Here is a 27,599-nt window from a genome sequence, read left to right as displayed (position 1 = left end):
CACCATGACAGCTGCCAATCATCAGCCTCCCAGCAAGACCAAGACAAGCCAGTCCTGATTTGACATGTGAGCCAAAGATAGCAGACACCTGAAAGATCTGAAGTGCCCTCCATTTCATTCCTCCCTCCCTACCTGAGTCAGGAAGAGAGAGAGGGACAAGTGAGTCCCTGAGACCCTCCCGTTGAGCTCCACATGCTACCAGAATCCTTCAGTGCTTTTCATGCCCTGTGCCACCAGTCTAGGTAGTTCCCACACGGTCCAGCCACAGTGTTTGCACTTAGCTGCTCTTTAGGAAATGATTCTGCCTGCTTGGGTGGTGCCCACTCCTATGAATTCAATATAGGCACTGTTGAGGTGCTAACGTCTTCCTGGCTCAGCGTGCTGGCCATTGGGCTCTCAAGTTTTAAGTCCAAGTCAGGTTCACTTTAAAAAGACATCCTGGAGTTCCCATTGTGGCTCAGCGGAAACGAATCTGACTAGGATCCAAGAGGACACATGTTCAATCCCTGGCTTTGCTCAGTGGGTTAAGGATCCGGTGTTGCTGTGAGCTGTGGTGTAGGTCGAAGATACGATTTAGATCTGATGTTACCGTGGCTGTGATATAGGCCAGCATCTACAGCTCCAATTCCACCCCTAGCCTGGGAACTTCCATATGCTGCAGGTGCAGCTCTAAAAAGACTAAAGTAAAATAAAATAGAATAGAATAGAATAGAATAATATCCCATTGCCATGGCTGCTGAGGATCCACCAACAGTCTCCTTCCCTGGGACCCTGAAGAAGGGAACTACCGTATTTATCTAGACTTAAAGAAGAGTCAGCCTGCCTTGAGATGGGATGATTGGGCCAGTCTACCAAGAGGATCTCTCTGAATCAAGGTGTCTGGATCCCCACCTGTATGGAGGGGAAGAGGGGGGTTCCAAGAGCACCTCGGGAAGCTTGGCACAGAGGAAGACCACAGTGGCACTTACTGTGGATGCCTGGCTTTGCAATTATGTGATACATGCTCGCAGATAATATTGCTGCATTAGAGCCAATTACATAGTGTTATGGACACACAACACGCAGATTATACCCAGAGCCAGGAAAGCACAGCGTGATAAAGCGATGACCTAATCGGAGGAGACAGAGGGAAATGTCAGCCTTATTAAGGTTGCTAGGGTGGCATGGCTGCAGCTGGACTTCGCTCCTCCAGATCCAGGATGGCTCTCTTGAGCAATGCCAGCAGGGCCATACTTTAGCACTCGGCAGAGATCAGTGGGGAGCCAGGGGCAGAAATCAAGTCAGGCCTGTCCAAGAGGGATTACAGCCACCTCCACGGAGGGCTGCATACTATTTCAGAACTTGGGCCTCATCCTACACAGAAAAGAAACCAAACTGCTCGTGTCCTCCACACATGAAGCCTTCAGGCCCAGAGGCAGCGGTGTGCTGCCTGCACACTCAGGTAGAGGCCCTGTCTTTGGCCATTTCCCTCTCTCAGGAGTTCTCCAGCTTGAATTTGCATGGGAGCCCTCTCATTCATTGAAACACACAAAGCTGGAGTTCCTGCTTCATGAGGGCCAGGCGGGGCCTGAAACCACGCATCTGTAACAAGTTCCCAGGTGATGCTGCAGGTCTGGGGACCACACTTTGAGACCCACTGCCCACGTTCATTCCCACCCACTCCGAGATGGATTCTCCTGCCCTGTTTCTGGAACAGGGCCTTCTAGGCTTGGATTCCAGCACAGCGTTGCAGGCTCTGGGATCAGTGTGACCCAGCTTCCCAGGTGGGAGCCTGGGCTGGGAGTCAGAAGTGTGAGTTCCAGAAGGAGACCACCTCCTTTTTTTTTTTTTTTTTTTGGTCTTTTTAGGGCTGCTCCTGTGACATAGGGAGGTTCCCAGGCTAGGGGTCAAACCTACCTTCCCATAGATACTAGTTGGGTATCCAGCAATGCCGGATCTTTAACCCGCTGAGCGGGGCCAGGGATCAAACCTACATCCCCATGGATACTAGTTGGATTTGTTAACCACCGAGCCATGACAGGAACTCCGAGACCACCTGTTTTGAGTCCCAGCCCTACCACTTTGCCATGTGGGCCTTCCTGCCAATGCTTTGTAGTTTCTCTATTTAACTTTTGAAGGCTACTGTCCTAATCCCCCCGCCCTCTTCCCTAGCAGTTACACAATTGATTCACCCAGCATATCACAGCTCATCGCTGGCAAAGGCAGGACCAGAACTGCCCCATTCTAGAGCAGCCAGGAGGCAGCAAACATTGTTTATAAAAAACCAGTTAGTAAGTATTTTAGGCTCTCAGGCCATATGGTCTCTGTTGCAACTACTCAGCCACTGTAACGTGGAAGCAGCTGTAGACAGTACACAAACAAATGGGGGAAGTGTGTTCACGAAAACAGGCTGCATTGGATGAATGGGCTTTGGCCTGTGGGCAGTAGTTAGCCAGCCCTGGAACAGACCGCTCTGTGTTCCTCTACTTCACACATCCGTCATGACTAGGAGCCCTTGTCCTGCCTCGGTGGCCCAGGATTTAGCTGAGAAGCACGGAAACACCCACTTTTTCAGGGCACCAGAGCTCAGTTTGGCCATTAGGGGAGGAATAGTCAGTGCACAAATCTCCCAGTGCCCTGGAAAGACGTTTAATGCCTCCTTTCCAGTGCTCACAAGCAAGAGAGCGTGGAGGTCCATTGGTGGAAGTGAATGATTTGTCCAAACAGATGATTTTATAATGTGGAAAATGATCCCTTTTCATTGGGTGTTTATGCTCCAGTTATGGCAAAAGAGAAGAGTAACTAGGCAGAATACAGCTTAGTCCCAACAGAAATACAGAGGGGAGTTGGGGCTCAGAGAAATGGAGGTGGATGGGTGGACTGACTATCTTTTCAATCCCATGAGGGGTGGGGAGAGAAATTGCCTTAATTTCCAGTTCATGCAGAAATGCCCATTCCGTAGCTTGCCATGGTGCAAAAAGGCGGAGGCCAGAACAGCTCCGAAGTTTCATAGAATTAATGCAACCCTGAACTTGAGCTTAAAACCTAATGGAAAATGCTAAACTGAGAGCATTTCCTTGGGGGGGGGGAAAGCCTTCCAACCTGGGTGACTTGGGGTAAACCATATTTTCTCAAAATATCTCCAAAGGAACAGAGCAGTGACGTTGAAGCTAGATTTTGGGAACTAAGAAAACTCTTCCTAGAGAGGGAGATAAACAAGATAAGGTTGGGGTTCTCATTGTGGCTCAGTGGTGATGAACCCAAATAGTATCCATGAGGACATGGGTTCAATGCCTGGGTCCACTCAGTGGGTTAAGGATCTGGCGTTGCTGTGAGCTGTGGTATAGGTCGCAGGCACGGCTGGGATCCTGCGTTGCTGTGGCTGCGGTGTAGGCTGGCAGCTGCAGCTCCGATTCGACCTCTTGCCTAGGAACTTCTGTATGCCACAGGTGTGGGCTTAAAAAAATAATAATAATAAGATGAGGTTGATGTGGTCCCTGCAGCTTAGGCTTGGCCAGCCATGTGATGGGGCGGAAGTGGGCCATTACTCAGACCACACCATTGGGGTTTTTTCTGCTGGTGAATTTTTAAGCAAGTTTCTAGACCAAGAGGCCATAGGAGGCTTGTGCACGTATTTCCAGCCCTGGATCCCCGAGTGGAGATGACAGAGAGTATCTCTGTGAGAATAACAACCGTGCTCCAAGAACAAGGAGGCAGTGGGCAAGTTGGGAGAAATTGTGGTATAAAGACAGAACAGCTCATGTGCTACCCTTATGGCCTCAAATTACTCATCTATAAAATGAGGATAATAATTTCAACCTCAGAGCACTTCAAGTACCAAATAAGATGAATGTGAAAGTGTGTCGTAAACCATAAAGGATAAACAAACACAAGCTACAGTCATAACAGCGAGTCATTACTGATCATTGCCTGCAAGCCGGGCCGTATGCTCGCAAGGCTGCTTTCCATGTTTCAAAGGCAAGAGGATCAGCTGGATAGTGTCCCCCCCGACGGGGTCTGTGTGCTCATTCCGGGCCCTTCTGAATCGTAAGCTTATGTGGCAAAGGGAACTTGGCAGGTAGGCTGAAGAATCCTGAGATGGGCAGCTATAACAGAACAAAATCATGCCATTTGCAGCAACCTGGATGGAACTAGAGACGCACATCCTAAGGGACGTCCGTCAGAAAGAGAAATACCATATGATATCACTTGTATCTGGAATCTAATATATGGCACAAATAAATCTTTCCACAGAAAAGAAAATCATGGACTTGGGGAACAGACTTGTGGTTGCCGAGGGGAAGCGGGAGGGAGTGGGGTGGACTGGGAATTTGGGGTTAGTAGATGCAAACTATTGCCTTTGGAATGGATAAGCCATGGGATCCTGCTGTGTAGCCCTGGGAACTCTGTCTGGTCCCTTGTGATGGAGCGTGATAATGTGAGAAAAAAGAATGCATACATGGATGTGTGACTGGGTCCCCTTGCTGTGTAGCAGAAAATTGACAGAACACTGGAAATCAGCTATAATGGAAAAAATAAAAATCATTATTTTAAAAAAGAAGAATCCTGAGATGGGAAATGATTGTGGGTTATCCAGTTAGGCTCTAAGTGGCTTCACACGGGTCTTCATAAGTGGGAGGCAGGAGAGTCCAGTGAACAGTAGGAAAGGTAATGACAGAAGCGAGAGGTGAGAGGGACACAAGGATGGGGCCAGAAGCCCAGGAAAGAGACAGCTGCAAAAGACAAGGAAACGAGTTCTCCTGCGGATGCCTCCAGAAGCAACGCAGTCCCACAAACCCATTTCAGACTTTCAGTCTCCAAGCTGTAGGAGAATAAATGTGTGTTTGCCTTCAACCACAGAGTGTGTGGTAATCTGTTTTAGCAGCAGGTGACAACTGAGACAGGCATCAGTTCTGGAGTCAGGCTTGTTTGGATTCAAGTCACCCTACCTCCTGGACTTGCTTTGTGCATGGAATGGAGGTGATAAAAAGGTGCCTGGCCCATCAGGTGGTGGAATTAAATAAGGTGGGAGTTCCCGTTGTGGCTCAGTGGGTTAAGAACCTGACATAGTGTCCGTGAGGATATGGGTTTGATCCCTGGCCTTGCTCAGTGGATTAAGGATCTGGTGTTGCAGAAAGCTGCGGCTTAGGCCGGGCCAGATGGGGCTCGGATCTGGCCTGGCCATGGCTGTGGTATAGACCTGCAGCTGCAGCTCTGATTCGACCCCTAGCCTGGGACCTTCCTTATGCCACAAGTGTGGCCCTAAAAAGACAAAAAGTAAAAGTAAAATTAAAAAATAAATGAGAAGGTGCAAATAGAAGCCTCAGCCCAGTGCCTGCCTGGTGTACAATCAGCTCTCGGTTAATGTGGGCAGTTATTAGCCTCATCTCATTTCATCACCAGGGAAGCTCTGTGAGATCAGGGCTGCTGTTCCCCACATTACAGAGGAAGAAACCTAATAAGATCAAGACAACTTCCTCGTGGTGGCACAGGCCCGAAGTGGCAGAGGCAGAGTCCAAACCAGGTCTTGGCCTTGGCGGCCAGGCTTACCACATCGGGCTTATGACAGTGACACCATCAAATGCCAGCTGCTTGGGCCAGGGCACAAGAACCAGTGAGGGCCCAGTGCTTCCTGCCTGGGCAAAAGCTGCCAAGATTGAAAATCAAATAAATCTGTGTTTATTAGGGAAGTGGAACCTGTAGCTGCCATGAAGCTCGGCATCCAAGAGGTCCCCAACCCTCTGGGATTCCTGGGCTGGCCAGCCCCACACAGCAAATCATGGAAGTCTGAATACTATGTTTAGTCATTTTGGTTCTGGAATAATTGCTATTATCGTAAATGTTTTATAACCCTCATTACGGCTCACATTTAAATATCAGGGTAGTAATACGTTAATAAGTCATCACTGCCGGCCTGCTGCCAGATGCAGTTACAATCCAGGCCCTGCGTATAACTGCCCTGTGTATTCAGCTAAATCAGGGCTGGCTGTGAACTCAGCCTGATGTCGAGTGGCTGGGCGTGTTTGGAAGGAAGCCTCTTTTCTGCAAAGCCTTCATGCTCTTGGCATCTGAGAGCTGAGGGGAGTGCACAGGTTTTTGTCTGGTAGTGAATCAATGACCCTAACTAAGTGTCCACCTGCTTAGCCTAGAATGCTGGGATGGGTTGAAGACGAAGGGAAGGGGTCGGTTCTGCCCTGGAGGCCTCCCCTGTCTGATGGAGAAGGGGTGGGGGCGGGACGCTGTCCTCACTCCCGAGTCAGGAGAGCCCGGTCCGATGGGAGTGACACATTCCTCCGCTCTGTCTGATGACATTTTGAACACTTGCTGGGTAGATGGAGGTTAGGATGGATTCACACACACACATGCGCGTGCGTGCACCATAAGCCACATGAAACAAAACAGCTATGTAGATGCAACTTCCTAAAATGCTGAGTATCTGAACTGATGCGTTCATACAGTAAAGCTGCAGAGTGGGCAGAAGCAGGCAGGCAATGCAAATGTGGTTCATTCCTTTTTATCACACTTTAGGCCTAAAATAATGCCAGACAGGGAGTTCCTGTCATGGCTCAGCGGAAACGAATCTGACTAGCATCCATAAGGACACAGGGTTCGATCCCTGGCCTCGCTCAGTGGGTTAAGGATCCAGCATTGCCCTGAGCTGTGGTGTCGGTCACAGATGCAGCTCAGGTCTGGTGTTGCTGTGGCTGTGGCACAGGCCGGCAGCTACCGCTCCAGTGCAACCCCTAGCCTGAGAACTCCCATATGCTGTGGGTGCGGCCCTAAAAAAAAAAGACAAAAAATAAAAAATAGAATAATGCCAGACAAGGGGTGGGTACTGAATAAATGTGGGAACAGGTAGGAAAAAGAATTAGGTTCTGTGCCCTTGGATAAGGCGAGTTCCCCCTGGCCTGGAGGGGTGGGGGGATGCGATCCCTGGAAACCTGCTGTGGACTAGGGTCTCGGCGAGAGAAGAGACCCTAGGGTGGGGTGGGTCTGGGGACCACTGTGTGCTGGACAAAGCTCTGGTTGTATTTCCTTGGGGTTGGGGTTGGGAGAGGGGAACAGGCATGACCAGGACAGGTCGACACGCTCTCCACCAGTGTCAGTAACGTGGCAGCCTCCACTTACTGAGCATGTGCTGCTAAACCTTTTACGAGCCTGGGAGGTGGATACCACTGCCTGCCTCCTTCTGCCAACAAAGAACCTGTGGATAAGCGGTGCTGATCTCTTGCCCGAGACCATACAACCAGGGCATCTAAGGTTGCACACTGTGAACTGTGGATGGACCAGTTTACAGAATGGTGGTGATGCACATGATGGAAAATGTTCGAGGGTGTTTGGAGAGGAACACGGTGTGTTTCCCAAGAGCCAAGGGCAAAAGGATCTGCTTAACCAGTGAAGGCTTCCCAAGAAAGGCTGCTTCCTGGGCCGGGGGCTGGCTGGCCCGTGACAGCGTAAGAGGAGTGGGGTAGAGAAGGGGGTGTCCGATGTGGCCCTGGAGGAGCACACGGGTAAGGGAGGGCGCAGGAGCAAGTGGCCATCACACAGGAATGTACCAGGCATAGCATCCGACTCTCGCTCTTTGGGATGCCCGTGAGGCAGGTGTGGGTCAGACGGAGGAGACCTCGGCCTGGCCTTGCCACAAACGTAGTCACTGACCTAACCCGCCCAGAGAGGACCTCCTGCTTCATCACATTTTCCCCTCTTGCGGATGGCCTCCTTGGCTGCCATGCTTGCCCTGGGCATCCACACGGGTCCTTCTAGATGGGTCAGCCCAGGGCTGTACCTACCTACAGGCTGAGTTCAGTCTAGGTGCAGCCTGATTTCATTTTGGTCCGCTTTTGGAGCTCACATCTGTCTCTTCCCTTTTCTCGGTACGAAGGTACCAGTCTGTACCGATGCTCCCTGGAGGAGACCCCATCCATGGTCACAGGTGGCCAAAGAAAGAGGAGTCTTAATCCCTGTCCTCACAGAGTTCACAGATGCACTTAAGACAAGATGAGCTGGAAGGGTCAGAAGATGCATGGAAAGTACTCCTGAAGTAACCTGTCCGCCTAGCGTCCTGTGTGAGGCAGTGTGTGTAAATGGGCAGAGGAAGGAGTTTGGAGCAAGATAGCGTTGGGTTCAAAGCCCATCGCCTCCACACCTTGACAGCTCTAAGTCCCTGGAAAAGTGATTTAACTTCTGCATAGCTCAGCCTCCTCATCTGTAACATGAGGATGATGCCTGCCCTCTGGGGTTGTGTGTGACTAAGCAAGACATTGTGGGTCCGTTTCTTTCTCTCTAAAGATGAGGATGAGAATACCGTAACTGTGGAGTTCCCACTGTGGTGCAATGGGTTGAGGATCTGGCATTGCTGCAGCTGTGGGGTAGAGTCTCATCCGTTACTCCCATTTGATCCCTGGCTCCCGGAACTTCCATATGCCCATATGCTGTGGGTGCCACACAAAAAAAGAAAGAATATGTAACTGTAACTGGCATTGTAGTTGTGAGAATTCGCAAGGTTGTAATGAAGCACTCAACCCTAGGATTCCATAAGAGCAACTTTATTGTTCCAGGTAGGTAAGTACTGAGACAGCAGCAGAGAGGAGAAGGGATCCACCTGTAAAAAGGACTCAGGGATTCTCTTATCATCTGGAGATCCGTCCGCTTGTCTCTAGCTGCTGCACCAGCTGACCCGTGGCTGTTGATGAGTGGTCCCCCTGGCCATGGCATCCATCCCTCCCCACCCACTGTAGGTGTCAGGATGCCCCTGCACAGCTCCCTTGTTGACCTGTCATGCCTCTCTCTCTGCAGCACCCTCAATAACAACAACATCAGCCGCATCCTGGTCACCAGCTTCAACCACATGCCGAAGATTCGAACCCTGTGAGTACATCTCCCACCTGCTCCCCACCTTAGGCAGCCCACAGAGCATCCCTCTAAGCTGCTTGCAAAACCTCACTACTGTAGCTTCCTGCATCCAAACGCATCCTCCTCCCGCTGTTGCCTGAGGGATGTGTTGGTGAGCCGGGGCAGATGCAGGGGAGGGTCAGGGTACCATCCGCTGTCCTGAACCATCATTCCGCTGCAGGCAGGCTCATTGGTCTTCATGCTGAGACTCTCCCGGGACTGTGGAAGTTGTCTTTGTGCTTTCCATCTGGATGGAAAGGTTTATTGGTGTTACCTATGGAACCGGGATATGATGATTCATCATTCGTTTAGCACATGACCTGGACCATTGGCGGTTCTATCGTATTGCCAGGGGTTATGGTCGTTTTCCCCTCTGGGGACCGACCATGGAGGAGAGGTGCTTCTTCCCATCCTCCCAGCCCCCCCCACACACACACTTCCTGCTCCCTTGCTTCCTGGATGATGTTCTAATATTAGAATGCAGGAATTCAGTTCTTTGATGTTTAATGGGTGGGCTCAAGCCTTCCAAAGAATATACTCAGGAGGAAAATCCCCCGTACTAAGAGCCAGTCTAGTGCCTTTAGGACGTGGGAAGTTGCTCTCTGCTCTCAGCCAGAAACCCCTTTATAAGTTCTTCTGCTGGGCCTTTTCGAAAGTTCACACGTGATGCTTTTCTTGTGTTGGTGGAGCCTCAGTGGCATTCACATCACAGTGGTAGGGGCGCGTCAGCCCCCAGGGGGAAAGTGCCTGGCACATCGTAGATAATACATTGTACTGATTGTTATATGATCATTAGTAAAATCATCATCCTGTGTATCCAGAAATCTGGACTCAAAATACCAAGCAGCCAGCTTATCTCTGGCCCCTGTGCCACATGGAATCCACGGAGATGTCAAAATCCTTAGCAAGTGGGGTGCCCTGGACCAGTAGTGTCCACACCACCTGGAACTTGTTGAAAAGCAAAATTTCAGGCCCTGCTTCAGACCCAGAGCATCAGAATCTTGGGGTGGGGGAGCCTAGCCATCGTGTGTAACCAGCCCTCTGGAAGATTTCGATACTCATAGGATTGGAGAATCCCAACCTTAGTGAGAAAACACCTTATCTCAGGGAGGAATGAAACGAAGCTCAAGAAGCAGTTTCTAAGGAGACAATACCGAGCACCCTAACAGCAGGGAGTCAGGCAGACCTGAGTTCAGATGTGAGCCGTGCCGCTTCCTCCGGGCAAGTTTCTTCACCTGTCCCTTCTTTGCAAACAGTGAAATGAGAAGTGCTTGCCTCAGAGTTGCTGTGGGGATGAAATGCACTCACGAGTAAGGTGCCAGGTCACAATGTCCACTCAACAAACAGCAGTTATTATGTAGAGAGGACCCGAGCTCAGCTTCCATCCTGTGCCCTGTTTCTTTCTTTGGTCCCTCATGGGATAGCAGAATTCAGCCAGGAAATTCTGTCCCCTTCCTTCCCTTTTAAAAGGAGCTGGTGCAGAAGTTCCTGGTGTGGCTCAGCAGGTTAAGAACACGACTCGTAGCCAGGAGGATGCAGGTTCAATCCTGGCCTCGCTCAGTGGGTTAGGGATCTGGCGTTGCTGTGCCCTGTGGCATAGGTTGCAGATTCATCTAAGATCCCACATTGCTGTGGCTATGGTGTAGGCTGGCAGCTGTAGCTCCGATTCGACCCCTAGCCAGGGAACCTCCATATGCCACAGATGCACCCCTAAAAAAGAACAAAAGAGGGGGCTGGTGCAGAAATGGAGTTTTAAGGAGAAACTATTTGGCTTTCAAAGACCTCTTCAAAACCCACAGTACATCGAGAATGAGCTCCAGAGGAGAGCTGGGGGCCCAGGGCTCCTGGCCAAGAAGCCAGAGGCACACCTCAGGGTTCCCGGCCCGCGTCTCCCCAGATGAGCAGCTTGAATCGTAGAAATATGGCTCTCACCTGTGGGGATCAGCGGTCCAGCTCCCACGGGCTGCTCCTCTGTCCTTTCTCCTGCTGTTACTTTCCGTTTCAAAGCATCAGTGGCAGAGCTGGGCCGGGTTCCTAGGAGGCAGGGAGCCAGCAAGGTCTGGACCTCGGGCGCTTCGTTTGGGTGCTGTAGGGGTGGGGGAAGGGGGCAGGGGAGTTTTTCCTCCTTGGTTCTGGCGTCATACTTCCCTGTGGTCTTGAACACGCATCTGATGAGTTCAGATCAATCAATCAGTCTCATCTGTTCTCTTTGCTCGCTGCCTGCTGCCATTTTCCCTTTAGTTTAATTTCAGAGATGGCTCCGTAGCGAACTCCCCAGAGACCTGAGCTGCCTAATCCCCCTTCCCTGTAATTAAAGTGTGGTGGGAAAGGGGGGAGCTGGGGACGGGTGCTCGGGAGGGGGAAAGAGGAGAGAGGAAGGAAGTCATAAATGGGATTTCTAAAGGAAAGCTTTTATATTGAATTCAGAAAACCACATTTTATAGAAAATGAACACTGACCCTCTCTAAAAGGATTTGCTGGAAATTTAATTTAGCGTCTGTGGCTAAAAGGCACCTTTTACAAATTGGCATTTGTATTCATTCACCTTATCTCCTGTAAAGGTGGTTTGGCCAACATGCAATATGGTGTTTCCATCAGCAAGACTGCAGAACAACGGACAGGAACCACCAGCCACCTTGGTGCTTCGGTGTTTAAGGAGGAGATGATGGCTTTGAACAGGCAGGGCCTGGGGCTTGGGAAGAGACGTGAGCCTGGAGCTAGTCTCCTCACAGAAAGAATAATCGTGATAGCAGACATTTCTTCAGTGGTTTATGGTGTCCCAGGCACACTGAGCCCTTTCCATGAAGTGTTTCAGTCCTCACAATGGCTCTAGGCGGGAGGCACCACTAGCGTCCCCATTTTATAGATGGGAGCACTGAGGCCCAGGGTTACATCACCACCCATGGTCAAAGTCAGATTCCAGCACTTGGACATCAGAACGTGAATTTATCCCATTCAGTGGGTGCAAAAGCAGAAGAGCATCAGGTGAGCTGAGGCCGGGGAGATCAGAGCTTCCGCGTGGCGGAAGGGCCACTGGAGGCCAACCCTCTCCCAAAGCTATCACCAAAAGCTATCGAAAGTAACTAAAAGAAGAAATTGCTGAGGAAAATTAGCATTACTCCTGGCAGTGTCTGGGCTCAAGTTTCAAGTCCATCGTGCTTCTTTTTTTTTTTTAATATCCATGGTTGGGGTGATGCTGCTCAAAGCGGTCTCCCAAAGAGGATGCAAAGGGCAACTTGAAAGACTCTGCCCAGTTCCACTCTGCAGCCTTTCTGCTGGGTGAATTCCAGGAGGGGAGCCCTGAGCCTGTCCTCCGCCCTGGGCTTTTGACAAGAGCCTTCCCATGGCTTTAAAGGCAGTTTGGGTGACCTCTTTTCTTTCTATGGTCCTACTTGGGAGAGGAGACATTCCCACAGAAGCAGACAAAAGGATAAGGGACTTTGGTAGCCGGTTAAGAAGAGAGCTGGCTTGGGGCTGGCCAGCGAGGATTAAGCAAGAACCAACCTAATACAATCTTCCAAAAGGAAAACCTCTGACACTCTGATTATCCCAGAAATTAATCAGCTCAAGGATCTGACTTACCTAAGCCTCATTTCTGTTATTCTATTGATCTCTTACCCCTGATTGGAACGGATGGGAATTTGTTTGCATTGATTTGCCTCATTTCCTTAGTTTCTCTATCTGAGTTCCAAGGACAGCAACTGCCTTTCCTAATACAAGCCAAACCCAGGGTTCCCACTGTGGCTCAGTGGGTTAAGAACCTGACTAGTATCCATGAGGATGCAGGTTTGATCCCTGGCCTCTCTCAGTGGGTTAATGGTCCAGTTTTGCTGCAAGCTATAGCATAGGTCACAGATGCGGTTCAGTTCAGTTCTGGTGTTTCTGTGGCTGTGGTTTAGGCCAGCAGCTCCAGCTCCAGTTCGACCCCTAACCTGGTAACTTCCACAAGCTGCAGATGTGGCTGTAAAAAGGAAAAACAAATTGAAAAAAAAAGCAACAACCAAACTCATTAAAAGGCACACACACAGAACTCTGGCACCTCAGCCTGTGCCACTGCAACCCACCTCTGCTCTGCCTTGTCACTGAGAACTGATCCACTGCCACCACTTTCCCAGGCAAGCTTTGTACCTGGTGGCCATGGACTCCCTCCCCCTTCCCCAGTCTGAACAGCTCACTGATGGGTCAGAAGATAGACCATTTTCACTCATGCTGCCATGTCCCAAGAAGTCCCGGGGCAGAAAAGGAATTCCCTCCTCCCTTTTAAGTCCTTTAGGAAGAAGTAACCAGCTCCAAGTCCACCACCAGGCCCTTCTCTGTCCTTGGCACAAGTGGTTGTCTTTCTTAAATATACAGAGGTCTTGCTTTGCTTCTTAGAACAGAGGTCCTTCCCCACCCCCACCCCAGCTTAGGATTTTTTCCCCTTCCCATTCCTACCTGTGGCACCTCTTGCTGGAGGGCCAGACCAGGTGGAAGCCAGGCTGGCTTCCAGAGCACAGGGACCTGCGCTTTGACACTCAGAGGGGAGAATGGCTAGGGGCCCATGACAGACACAGTATCTTGGTCCCAAGAGCCTAGGAAATTGCCTTTCACCTTAGAGTATTGGCTCTGAGCTACAAAAAGAAAATTATACCATCGAAATTAATCAGTTTTAAAGACAATCATTTTAAAAATATGTTTTCAAATTTTTTTTTTCAGTAGAAACAAAATGACCTTCTAGGTGGGAGAGGGGTTCATTTGGTCCATCCGGTATGATGGAATCTGGCCTGCCCGAAGCTTGCTCCCATGCCATGGGAGAGGCTCTGCAGGGAGGCAGCACAGATTAGCTGCCCTTGGCCGATGTTTAGCGATGCTGACCTTACACTAAGTGGAGTGTGCTCAAGAGCCCTTCAGCTCTCTCCATGTCAGGCGCGGAGGTAGCCCGGGCCATGGCTTTGGGCTGCCACTCAGTATTAATGGGCATGACACAGAGGGCTTGCAAGTTCCCAGATACTGCTGGCTGAGGAACACATCCAGGATGGGGCATTTAAGATGTGCCCCAGAAAGTCCAGTGTGTGATAAGCGAGCATGACTAGAATTCACCTGCCGCCACTTCTCGTGGCCTCTGTTTGAAGGACGTGTGGAGGTTGGAAACCCCTGCCACAGGAACCTTGGCGAAGACCCTTTAGGACCGCCTGGATATGCTTAGGTCGCCCCCAGTGAATGGAAAGGAAATTCAGTTCAACCAGAAGGGATTCCCCTCAGACGAGGAACGTGCAGATCCCTCTTGAGAATCTTAACTCACGCCGGGGTGAGAAATTGCTCTGGAGACATGGCTGCTTAGAGGCAGAAAGCCCGAGAATCCTGAAAATGGAGAGAAAGCCTTTTCAGAGGCACTGAACCAGTCAGAATAGCAAGGACACCTGGTGAAATTGAACTTGGGAAGGCGATGAAGGAGGCATTCTGGAGAGATTGCTGTGGATTGCAAGAGTCTGTATGGAGAACACCTTAGTTAAATAGGAGAATTGAGAGAAGGTGAATCCCTCAAAAAGCACTCTTCTCACCACGCCCTGCTTCCCCTGCCCGCTCACACTGCCAGGCTGGTTCCCCCATCTGGCCACCAGCGTGACATGCAGGGGGCCCATGAAAGGGACACTTAGAGAGGAAGTGGAGGAAGAGAAAAGACAACAGCAGATCACTGCCACAGCCCACCATAAACTAGGGCATTGAGACCAAGAAGCTTTTTTTTTTTTTAATTTTTCTTTTTTTTAAATTTATTTATTTATTTTTCCGCTGTACAGCATGGGGGCCAAGATACACTTACATGTATACATTTTTTTTTCCACCCTTCGTTCTGTTACAATATAAGTACCTAGACATAGTTCTCAATGCTACTCAGCAGGATCTCCTTGTAAATCCATTCCAAGTTGCATCCGATAACCCCAAGCTCCCGATCCCTCCCACTCCCTCCCTCTCCCCACCCCGGGCAGCCACACACAAGTCTATTCTCCAGGTCCATGATTTTCTTTTCTGTCGAGATGTTCATTTGTGCTGTATATTAGATTCCAGTTATAAGTGATAACATTTGGTATTTATCTTTGTCTTTCTGACTTATTCCATTCAGTATGAGAGTCTCTAGTTCCATCCATGATGCTGTAAATGGCATTATGTCATTCTTTTTTATGGCTGAGTAGTATTCCATTGTGTATATATACCACATCTTCCGAATCCAATCATCTGTTGATGGACATTTGGGTTGTTTCCATGTCCTAGCTATTGTGAATAGTGCTGCAATGAACATGCGGGTGCATGTGTCTCTTATAAGTAGAGTTTTGTCTGGATACATGCCCAAGAGTGGGATTGCAGGGTCATATGGAAGTTCTATGTATAGATTTCAAAGGTGTCTCCAAACTGTTCTCCATAGTGGCTATATCATTTTACATTCCCACCAGCAGTACGGGAGGGTTCCCTTTCAAGAAGCTATTTTAAGAAGTTCCCATTGTGGGAGTTCCCGTCGTGGCACAGTGGTTAACGAATCCGACTAGGAACCATGAGGTTGCGGGTTCAATCCCTGCCCTTGCTCAGTGGGTTAACAATCCGGCGTTGCCATGAGCTGTGGTGTAGGTTGCAGATGCGGCTTGGATCCAGCGTTGCTGTGGCTCTGGTGTAGACTGGCGGCTACAGCTCCGATTCGACCCCTAGCCTGGGAACCCCCATATGCTATGGGAGCGGCCCAAGAAATAGCAAAAAAAGACAAAAAAAAAAAAGAAGAAGTTCCCATTGTGGTTCAGTGGTTTAAGAACCCAGCAGAGGGTCCATGAGGATGCAGGTTTGATCCTTGGCCTTGCTTCGTGGGTTAAGGATTCAGCATGGCAGCAGCCTGTGGCATAGATAGTGGGTACAGCTCAGATCCCACATTGCTGTGGCTGTGGTGTAGGCTGGCATCTGCAGCTCCGATTTGACCCCTAGCCTGGGAACTTCATATGCCACAGGTATGGCCTTAAAGGAAAAAAAGAAAAAGAAAAAAGAAAAGGAAAGAAAAAAACAAAACAAACAAACAAAAGAGACAGAAGCTGTTTCAAGCCATCTGTAACTCGGGCTTGGGCTGCCTACTGAACTTTGCACCTGAGCCACCCTTTGGGAAATTTGACCCAAATCTGGATCATCGCTGTAATAATATGACTCTTCCTCTCTTATGTGCTTTCTTGAGTTTTGGGAAAGAAAAGGCTGGGATTACTAGTTAGAAGTGGGAGTTGCTCAGAACCTGGAGGCCTCCACTCACTGCGGCTGGCCTGAGAAGGTAGCTGTCATCTGTGTTGTGGCAATAAAAGGGTCGAGGCTCCTGCGGTGGTTCAGTAGTACAGAGGGAGGCGCTTCCCTGGGCGTCCGAGGAGGGTGACCCGAGGCCAAGGGGCAGAGAGGTCCGTCCCACTCTGTTCAGCCAGTGGCAGCCTCCCCACTTCCCGCTGTGACAGCATCTTCTCTCTGTCCCTCCGTCTCCCAGGCGCCTCCACTCCAACCACCTGTACTGTGACTGCCACCTGGCCTGGCTCTCGGATTGGCTGCGACAGCGGCGGACCATCGGCCAGTTCACCCTCTGCATGGCTCCTGTGCACCTGAGGGGCTTCAACGTGGCGGATGTGCAGAAGAAGGAGTATGTCTGCCCAGGTGAGGCACGCCCCCCCCCCGCCCCCAGCCCATACTGCCGCTTACCCACCAGTGAGCTGTCCTGGACGTCACCTTGGCCTGGAACGTACATCCCACCCCGGAGCTTGGCATGGAGCCTCACAGGTCACCTCGGCACTCTCCGATCATGTAAAGAACTCTGGTGTGCCTCTGGGGGTTCCAGAAAAGAGGCTCTTGCCATCCCGTAAAGGAAAATGGTCATGGAGCTTATGAATCCACTTTCTGTGAAGCCTCGTGGTCCATTGACGCTAATATTTGTCAAGTGCTTGAACATGGGCCAGACCTGTTCCTGCAGCCCAGGTGCTCCTAGAAATTGGGAGACAGGCTAATGGAGTCTATGGGGTCAGGCTGCTTGGCTGGAAATCTTAGGTCTGTCCCTTAGTGCTCTGTGACTTTGGCAAGTTACTGCAGGCCTGCCAACTGGAAATAATCGTAGTCCATAACTCAAGGGACGGGTGGGAGGATTAAAGGAAATAATGCATACAAAGCACTTAGCATAATACCCAGCTCTTGGTAAGAGCTAATGAGTGGAGCTCAATTATTATAGTTTAGTGGGCCCACTAAATGTGCTGAGCAAACAGGAGAGTCTGATCTGTGGGTAAATGAAGTCTAATAGCAGCACAGATGTCCACGTAGAAGGGAAAACAGAGCCTATGCTGGGACCTGACTGAGGGCAGCTCAGCTCTTCAGGGTGGGAGAGCTCAGGTGCTGAGTGACCTGAGAAGAGCTTTCCAGAGAATGTCAACTTGGCCTTGGGTCCTAAATGTTGTTCGCTTGTTTGCTTTCATTTCTCGTTGACATTGTCCAATCCCATCAACTCTACCCTTTTCTGGAGGCAAGGATGCTTTCATTTCTCATTGACATTGTCCAACCCCATCAATTCTACCCTTTTCTGGAGGCAAGGAAACAGGAGCTCACCTCTTGGTCTCCTTAGAAAAAGAAAGTATTCAGTTGAGGAGTTTCCCAACGAGATGTTCCTGAAATCCAGGGACATAGTCCTAGAGTGGGGGCCCAGTGGCTTCTAAAGGCTGATCTTGGGGTGCTGGCATAGAGGAAGGAAAAGGGGCAATGGCAGGTCCCACTTCTCACCTCTTCTCCTGTTGCCCATCTGCAGTCCAGAAGGTTTATTGCGCCCACTGGGCGCTATGGAACCCCAATATGCCTATGGGACCCCAATATGGCTATGGGACCCCTATATGGGCAATGGGATCCCTATATGGTTATATGGCTATGGGACCCCGATATAGCTATGGGGTCCCAGTATGGCTGTGAGACCCCGATGTGACTATGGGACCCCGATATAGCTATGGGATCCCAATACGGCTGGCCCTCTTCGGCTCTTAGGCTGCATTCGCCATATCTAGGAATTTTCCTTGAATTCGGCTGCACCTCCCTCTCTGCGGCTTCCTCTCGTCAGGTAACATCTTCATCAAGTTATTTATTTTCCCCAAACATTTTAACATGTCTCATAGCAGTACCTCAACCCATTCCTATAGACGCCCACTTCGAAATCACTTTCCATCAAACGCATAATAAAACCGTTGCTTACACAGGCACCCAACTCAAATCCAGTGACTGTAATTACAGTAATTATTAGGCAAAGGGTACAATATCGGCATAAGTGCCAGTGAAAGAAATAATTATAGAGTGCAGGAGTCATCCAAGAGCTAGTGAGAAAAACTAATTAGGGAGAATGTTAAAACACATCGTTAGAGGTGGGTGCCAGGTTTAAAGCAGCGCACAAACATGCATCCCCCTCGTCACAGATGCACCCTCCCATCAAAGCCGTGCCGAGACCTCGCTTACCCAGCCTCAGTCGGGACCCAGAACCCAGGGTGGGAAGGCTGACCCTCCTGGGTCCCGGGAGGGCTAGCCCCGAATCTCCCTCCTCTGAAAAGGCTGAATCTCGCAGGTGGGTTAACAGTTACACAGCGCATCGTTATCACGGTCCCTATTTATAGGCATTAAGACCATTGCTCGTGATGGTCCCTGTAGCTTCTTCATAGGAAACCACATGTCTTTAGAGGACAGGACAGTTTAATCCACAGACTCCAGACGTGACTACGCTATCGTCACCACTCTTTCCCTAATAGTATGAAGTTAGGGGCGTAGCATAGTGGGACCCCTGTGCCTGGGAGCATTTTTAGATGTTTTTCCCAGGCTCTCAAAGCTTAAAAATAGGATGCTGTGCAGGGTTCCTTTCTGAAAAGTCCTGTCATACAGTTAGATACGTGGTCAGGGGGAGCCCATGAATTGAACATCCATGATGAATGAACCACGGCCATCATTAGTGGGGTTCAGGAGAAGTGTCCCCACCCCAGAGTACTACCTCTTTCATAATTATTCAAGGTAGTTGATGAGCATGGGATAAAAGGATGAGAGAGGAGTTCCCGCTGTGCCGCAATGGGATTAGCGGCGTCTCTGCAGCCCCAGGACGCAGGTTCAATCCCTAGCCCAGCACAGTGGGTTAAAGGGACTGGTGTTGCTGCAGCTGCTGCAAAAGTCACAACTGCAGCGCAGATCTGGTCCCTGACCCGGGAACACCAGCTGCCATGGAGTGGCCAGAAAAATAATGAAAAAAAAAATTATGGAAGCAACGTGAAACAAGACTCTGTGCACAGCAGGAAGTCATAGAGAAGGGCTAGTCTCACTACCAACCGCCCCCCCCTCCCAGATTCAACCCACCTCTGGGGAGCAGGCCCAGCCCCCCTACCGAGCCCAGCAGGGCATCTGAATAAGATGGTTAGGTATGAACCTGATGGTGGTTGTTTTAAGCTGCAAATCCACCAAGGCTCCTCCTTATCCAAACTATTTCCCCAATAACCCATAGGAGGAGGACTTAAATCCAGAAAGGAGGGACTTTAAAAAGTGGAAGTCATCTGCTTAGGAGCAAGACAGGCTGGGGCAGCAATGAAGCCTTCCCTGTGTGTGTCTTCATCACCAGTGGCCCCTGTCAGGCAGCCTCCCTGCGCCCCTACACGGTGTCGAAAAATTCACCCAACACATGACTCCAGAGACAGGAAAGAGCTTTATCTGTCTCAGCCTGTGAGGCCCCTGCCTGCCCAAGCCCCTGCTATCTCCCTTTGAATTAAATCCAGCTGTCTGGAGCCCAGCCTCTTCTCCCAGAAGCCCTGGCTGCAGGCTCCTTATCACTCCCGAGAACCCAGAAATTTGCTAGCAGCGTGCTTTGGCAAAATTCATCTCCTCTGTCAACTGTCCCCTTCAGTCAAAGGCATTTATTTTCCTGCCCTGGGGAGACAACTGGAGGTTTTTTCACAAGAGTGGGAGAGGCTGTCTTTATTTACTATTAAGGGTTGTCTGTAATATACAACTGGACTGCTTGGTTTCCTATAACTATTGCTGGAAGGATTGCTCTGTTAATTCTCCTCGTTTGAAGAGGAAGACTAGGGCCCTAGGACTAGAATAGTCCCTGAACCAGACTTCGCTTTATCAGAGTTCATACAACAGATCAGAGCAAAGGTTCTGCTCCAGCCATTGCTGAGCTCATGTGAGTTGCAAGTTGTTGAATTTTTTTTTTCCATCCTTACTAAAGGGCTTATTTGGAGGGTTAAACGCTAGGATTTCTCTTCCATGTGTCAATCTTCTGACACCTTAATCTGGGAGAGTTTCTACCAGTTACAATTTATAATTCAAGGATATTAGCTCAAATATTTGACCTCTTGAGTCTGTTATCTCTTTCCTCGGAACATGCTTGAATCCATTGGTTCGTCCACTGTTTCACATTGATCTGTCCATAATCTTTGAATGTGAGATATCTTTTTCATGAAGATTAATCTCGTCTTTTAGTAATAAGGGGCCACGTCTTACTTTTTTTTTTTTCAGGTGCCCCAATGCCTAGAACAGTGCTCAATCCTAACAGCCTCTCAACAAATACTTCCTCAGTTATTATTAAAAATGAAATAGGCATATCTCCATGGAAACAAGAAACTTTCCCCTTCTACTTCTTTTTCTTTTTTAATTTGGGACTGGTTACTAAGTATAAAGATAATTAAGGTAAGCCATGACTAGCCGCCCATCTCCTTAGGAGGTTTTAATTAAAACACCATAATTGGACATTGCAGGAATGAGACTATTAGGTTTATTTAGCCATTCCCCAAATTATCATGCCTCTGGTATTTAAATCACATTCATTTATATTCTTATCATAATTGCTCGAGTGCCATTGTCATTGCAGTCTGTTGTTGGCTTTTGAAAGGCCAGAGGCCAACAGGGATGCTTAATTTGAATACTGGAATTAATTTCTTTCCACACGCTCATTGGATTTTCCGACTCTGTGTACTCTGCTGGGTGAAGTTCTCTCGAAAGACAGGAAGAAATACACACGGCTCTAACACAACAGTGTCCAGCCATCTCCAGCATAGCTCACACAATCCGTGTCTCACCCCTAAGCATCCCCTTCCCACCTCCTGAGATTCCAGGGCTTTGGCGGTTTTCCATGTCACAGGAATGAAGAAAGGCATGAAGGGTGTCTCTTTGGCAGAGGGGGAGCCCTGGACCAAATTTTAGAACATCGTTGTTTGCTTAACCTCCCTACCCCTTCATTTCCCCATCAGTGTAATGGGAAGAATAATAATGGGACCTATGCCAGGGGTTTTACGGGGATCAAATGAGATAATATATACCAAGCACTTATGGCAGCACATAGGAAACACCCCACAAACGTTAGCCGCTCTTACAAGAATGAGGGTCACTCTCAGATTGGCCATAGCTGTGTCAGGGCTCAAGGACACTTCTCCCTCGGGGCTTTGGTTCCCCTGCCATCTCCATGGCCCTTTCTGGGTCTGAAGTTCAGTGGCCTCTGCTCCACTCCTCTGGGCAGACACGTCGGGGCCTTTCGTTTTCGGGGTGATGTTCACCCCCACTTGCCAATAAGAAGAAGAACAAAGACGGGCTGACAGCTGGACCAGAGCCATCTCCCTGGTCACTGCCCCATCTTTCTTCTTTCTCAGAACCAGAGAAGGGGTAGGAAATCAGCAGAGGAGGGGAATAGTACAGTGTCCAGGCCACAACCACAGGGACTTGCCCTGTGAGGGGTCCAGCTGGGAACGTATTTCTGCCCTTTTCCCTTATCGAGGGCCCCTCTGGGTTGGGAAGCAGCTCCCTTGATGACCAGGAAGAGCAGGAAAGGGCCGGCACCTCCGTTCCCCCCAGCTCTGCTCTGCCCTCCCTCGAGGCGTCAGGCCACAGTCCGGGGAATCTTAGGAAACATCCAAAGGCTGGCATCTCAGCTTCCCTCCTTGTTTGGCACAGAGATAGCTTTGGCTCCAGACTGAAATTTCTGAGCTGCGGTGGTGCGCAGGGAAAGGGAGACAGACGCCCCCTGCCAAGGGAAGACAGGTGCTTGGCCCACATGCCCAGCTCCCTATTCTGGATGAGGACACCCTTCCACCCTGGGGCCGTCGCCTTTTAGCTGTGGGATCGAAAGAGTTCCAAGAGCAGAGAGCTGGGGCGTTCCTTTAAACACGAAGAAAGGAAGAGCAAGCCCACGTGCACGGCTCCGTTTCTGAGAGCACGTCTTAGACAGGAGATGACCGGCGCTCTGCGTGCTAGCCCATCGCTACACTCGCATGTAAGGCCCTGGCTGTGCTGGGCGGGGTAGGGGGGTTGGCAGGCTCGCTCGAGGGCCAGGAGGATCTGTGGGCCCCGTGAGAAGATGTCATTCAATAGGAACGAGCGCGCGCGTGCGCGCGGAGGCAGGTTCACACTAGGGAGCCCCGTTCCATCAAAGAGACATAGAGATGCCCATCCCAGTATAACAGCTCTGCTCCCGTTCCCCTCTGCTTCCCTGCTTGTGGTCACAGAATCTACTGGGTAGAAAGCTAGGTGTTCCCTCGCTTTATCCTCTGTACCACCCTCATCAGCCTCAACAAGTGTGGGCAGGATTTGGCGGAGGGCCTAGGACTCCTGACCCTACAGGTGAGCTGGGCCCAGAGGGGGCCCAGGGGACTGGACAGATGCCTTGGCTGTGATAGAAGGACGTGAGGGTCGCATCTCCCCATCGCCACTCGGTCTCCCCACCTGGGGCAGATCCTACGCACCATTGCCCAGGGCACTCGGAACTCAGGGAGCCTCCCTTCAGGGTCCTTCCAGAAGAATTGCCTGCCTCTGTAGCGTGGCGCCATTCAGGACCCCCGTTGCCAAGGCTTCTGGGTTAATTTCATCCAGGTACTCATCCTCTCACCCCAAGTTTGTTTGTTGCGTCCTATTTTAGGCACCGAGGATCTCACAGTAAATACAACAGAAAGGGCCCCCATCCTGGTAGAATTTACATTCTCGTCTCAGTCTGTCCAGAGACGGAAAGCTGGGGAGAGGGACTGTCACCATCACAGCCCTCAAAGGCCCGAAGGGAAATGGGCTTGGTCCCTCCAGCACTGATGGGGGGTGGGGGGAATGTTTCCTGGGAAAGCCAACTATCCTTCAACCCTGGCTTAACCCCGAAGTGTTTTTATTTCAGCCGAAGGGGCACATCCTCGCCATGTGTGAATACCTGGCTGGGGAGCTGCCAGCCCAAGATGCTGACGAAGGCTATAATTACCGTTGTTGCTCTCTGCGTAATTAAAGGTGTCGTTAGTGACCTGGTTAAGGGATCTTTCAAGGGGTTTTTTTGCTTTGACAGCACCCCGTGCAGTGTAGCACACCGTCTCTTCTGAATCAGAGCCATCCTGTGAAAGACCAAGTTCTCCCCAAAGGGACTCAGGGCTACAACCTGGGTCTGGGTCTGGTTGAAACAGAATTCATTTCCGCATAGAAGTCAGAAGAGGCATCTTTAAAGAAATCCCATTTCCAAATTTTCTGTTGCCCATAGGAGCCCTGGAAGGTAATGGCTTTCTTCCCTCTTCTCTGACAGCCCCCCAAGTAATATTTTGGCAGATCACAGGAGAGACAGCCATCCGACACCCTGTGCCTCAGTGGGTGCAAAGGCAGGTGCTCAGACTCAGGCCCCCATGGAGCCCCTGATGCTTCCCACCCAGGAAGGCGCGGGGTGGGGCGCATCCCCCTGGCTGGTCAGGTGTACCAGCCCCTTGATGTGCCGGGGCTGTTTGCTTTCAGGAGCATGATCTGTACTTCAAAAGCCCTGGCATCTGAAGCCCTACTGCTCCCCGCCTCCCTTGGAGGATGGGGGATGCGGTGAGGGGACGGGAGCCCTGCCCACTGTAGATCCTTGCTGCCACCTGCAAAGAGATGGAGCAGAGCAGCGAAAGCTGTAGGTAGCGTACCCCTCTGCTTCCATTTATCTGAAGAATGGTAGTCAATCTTTAGACCCAGAAAGGGCTTCAGGCATCATGCAATCCAAACTTCTTGTTCATGGAGATCCCAGCAGAAAAGCTCAGAGAGGGTGCTATGACTTGCCCCAGCTCCCGCCGAATAATCTGTGGCAGGAGCCAGACCCATGAGTAACAACAGCAATAATAATAACAAATAACCTGACTAAGCTCTGACTCTCTGCCACGCAGTCCTCTAAGTACTTTACATGTATTAACTTCCTTTGCCTTCACAACCAAGCCTTCCCCCGTTTTACAGGTGGGGAAAACTGAGGCACGGAGGCCTAAGGCTAGAACCAGGGTTCAGATGGAGCCAGTGGGACAGCAGAGCCCACACCCTCGGCCACAACACTCTCATTCCTGATCTGAGGCTCTTACAAGCTGGCTCTCTGGGGTTGCCGCTTTCTCAGAAATGTAAAGGCTTTCCCAGTTTGGAACAAAGCCAGCACCACCTCTCCCTCTAAGAGAATGTTCCACTTGGGAATTTTAATGTAAGTCGTGGTCTCTGTGGCATCATCCATGGTCTCCGTGAGACCCACTAGTGTGACACTGGAGAGTTTGAAGCTTGTACCCTAGACAAGAATATCTTCTCAAACGTTCCAGCTCAGAGGATGCCTTTAAGCTGTGTGTATATATGTGAAAGTCAGGCCAAGGGAAGGGAGAATCTTCGATCACCGGGATGGCATTTTCTGGCAAAGTACATGTTCCACGTTAAGCCATAGGCATCAGTGTGATCCTTACAGAAGAACTGCCCCCAAGGTGTAAGGACTACTGAAAGCAGAGAGGGGACCCTCACTCAGCCTTTAAATGAGGACCTGCCCAGGCTCGGTCCATCCTCTGCTTCAACCACTGTAGCTGGACTTGCCCTGGCTTCCCAGCCTCCGCTTCTCCGGTGAAATGGGGCCAAACGCAAACCATCATTCCCTACAGACATTTTCCATGTTTTGTGTTTACTCTCTCTCCAGGAGCCCCAGCCAGATGCTCCATGTCTGAGACCTGAGGATGTTTGCAGGGTTAGTCTGAGTTTGGTCTCAGTCCGTGGCCCTTTGCTCTGGGAGGGGGATTTGGAAAGACACTGAAATAATTCCTGCCGTCTGGGTCCCCAGGGGTGGGGTGAGGTTCTGAGGAAGCCATGGGGTTGAGTTGACCTTTTGTTGCAGTGTCCACATTTGAAAAACCAGCCACAGATGTGAGTTTCTCACCTCACTCTAAAGAAACAGAGCATGAAAACTTACACAGTGCTGTAAAATGTTTGAAGTTACTTCTGTTAGAGATTGGATGGGGCCACCAGAGAAAGTGATGAAGATGCTTGTGACTCTGAATTTTTTTTTCTTTCTAGGGCCACACTTGCAGCATATGGAGGTTCCCAGGCTAGGGGTCTCATTGGAGCTTTAGCCACCAGCTTACACCACAGCCACAGCAACACAGGATCCAAGCCGCATCTGCGACCTACACTACAGTTCATGGCAACGCTGGATCTCTAACCCACTGAGCGAGGCCAGGGATCGAACCTGCATCCTCATGGATGCTAGTCGGGTTTGTTAACTGCTGAGCCGCGGCGGGAACCCCGTGACCCTGAATTTTGAGTTCGTTTGCTAATCTATATGTTCTCTTCATTTGGCTTTCCAAATAAGCTCCTTCTGTGACGTCTTCTTGGGTTTTTACTGCTTGGCTTCACATACACATGGGCTCTCACCTCAAATAAAATTAAGACTCTGAAATATGTAGTCACTTATTGACTTTTTTTCTGATGAGGTAAGTTTTATTTGCATGTTCTCCGGACATGAAAGTTGTTGGCCAAAGGCCTTGAATGTTGCTGCTGATGGCTGTTTTGACGCTAGGACATCACTGCCTCCAATGGGGAAATCCTGCCGCCTTTGTCCCTCCCACCCGGTTTGGATAGTGACCTCCGACCCCTTGAGAAAAGATCAACGTGTGTACACGCAGTCTCCCAGCCCCAGATAAAAGCCCCAAACCCTGGGGTGTCATCTGGACCTTGGACCCCCTGAAAAAGTCATCCCAACCTATGCTCTTTGCATTCCAGTGGCATAGTTTCATGAGGGATTGACTCTGAGAGCAAGTCTGTCTCTAAACGGCTAGGATGATGGGAGGACAGAGCAGGTGGAACAATCCAGAAATAGTCAGAGCAAAGTCAGACTCTGTCCTCTTGGCTGAATATTTAGCCAGCAGCAGCCGTGTCTCCCAGATGACAGGGCAAGGTCAGCTGGTGATAACTTTTCAGGTAGCTGCTCAGGAAACACTGCCTCTTTGGGAAGCTGGTTAAGGGACACAGAAGCCCGTGCAGCCCCTGTCACTGACACGCGTTGACCAATTTGTTCTGGTCCCACAGGCCCCCACTCGGAACCTCCATCCTGCAACGCCAACTCCATCTCCTGCCCTTCAGCCTGCACTTGCAGCAACAACATCGTGGACTGTCGAGGGAAGGGCTTGACGGAGATTCCTGCCAACTTGCCAGAGGGCATCGTCGAAATGTAAGTGCCCATCTGCCACCCCCGTCCCTGGCGAGTTCACCTTTTGGTCTCAGCCGATCTCCCGCAGGCTGGAAGCATGTCTGGCTGTTAGGACTGACTGTTGAAAATACTTCAGTCTCTTTGCCCTCCCTTCCAGGGTTCCCAGGTATCATAGCTCAGGGGTCAAGAGCATGGACCCTAGAGCACGGCCAGCAAACAATAGCCCCTGGGCCAGATAGGCCCCCCTCTTGTTTTTGTAAATAAAGTTTTATTGGGACAGAGCCACACCCCTTCATGTTATATTGCCTATGGCTGTTGTTTTAGAGCCCTGTTGAGCGGTTGTGACAAAGGGACTTATGGCCCTCCAAGCCTGGGCTTCTGTCTGGCCCTTTACAGTGAGGGTTTGCTTGTCCCTGCCCAAAGCCCTCCTCTGACTCTGTCCTGGCTCTACCATTAACAAGCTCTGCGATTGTGGGCAAAATACTTGCCCTCGTTCACCTCTGGTGTTCTCAGTTCTCGTAATGTGATCATTATAGTATTATTCAGCAGGTCATTTTGAAAACTAAATGAAATATCGTGTAAAGTGCTTCATACAGCCCTTGACACAAGGGCAAGCCTTCTGTAAAATTGTGGTGCTGCTGCTGGTGGTGGAAGCGGTATGAATAATGAACTGATTTCATAGCTGCCTCTCCTGAGCAAGAGCCTGAGCTCTTAATCAGTTCAAATCAGACTATTGTCATCTAGATTAGACCTTTAGGTCGTGAGGCAAGATAAGGTGGTATATGCACAGACATCCGAAATTCCAGTAGAGTTTGTCCATGTGGCTCGTCTTGTCCAGTCTTCTCCTGTGTGTTAGAAAATGGCCAGGAGTTCCTGTCGTGGCTCCGTGGTTAATGAGTCTGACTAGGAACCATGAGGTTGCGGGTTCGATCCCTGGCCTTGCTCAGTGGGTTAAGGATCCGGCGTTGCCGTGAACTGTGGTGTAGGTCAAAGACGCAGCTCAGATCCTGCGTTGCTGTGGCTGTGGCATAGCCCAGCAGCTACAGTTCTGATTAGACCCCTAGCCTGGGTACCTCCATATGCGGTGTGTGCAGCCGTAAAAAGACAAAAGACAAAAAAAAGAAAGAAAGAAAGAAAAGGAAATGGCCAGTGTCTCATTCTGGCTTGTGTAGAGGGTCAGTGAAGGTTCACATGCGGTGGGTGCAGCCCTAAAAAGACAAAAGACCAAAAAAAGAAAGAAAGAAAGAAAGAAAGAAGGAAGAGGAAATGGCCAGTGTCTCATTCTGGCTTGTGTAGAGGGTCAGTGAAGGTT

At 50.2% G+C, this 27,599-nt stretch overlaps 1 protein-coding gene across 1 annotated transcript in view; it reads left to right on the top strand.

The window, feature by feature from the left end:
* SLIT3 (slit guidance ligand 3) overlaps positions 1-27,599 on the top strand; it is a 670,365-nt gene that overhangs the window by 499,002 nt on the left and 143,764 nt on the right. Inside the window, exons 7-9 of the mRNA XM_047784155.1 lie at positions 8,776-8,847; positions 16,352-16,515; positions 26,167-26,308. Coding sequence (XP_047640111.1) covers positions 8,776-8,847; positions 16,352-16,515; positions 26,167-26,308 — 378 coding nt within the window. The remainder of the gene's footprint in view (positions 1-8,775; positions 8,848-16,351; positions 16,516-26,166; positions 26,309-27,599) is intronic.

Source organism: Phacochoerus africanus, chromosome 1, assembly GCF_016906955.1.
Source record: "Phacochoerus africanus isolate WHEZ1 chromosome 1, ROS_Pafr_v1, whole genome shotgun sequence".
NCBI classification, from domain to species: Eukaryota; Metazoa; Chordata; class Mammalia; order Artiodactyla; family Suidae; genus Phacochoerus; species Phacochoerus africanus.
Note: the sequence above shows the minus strand (reverse complement) of the source record. Positions and strands in the feature narration are given on the sequence as shown.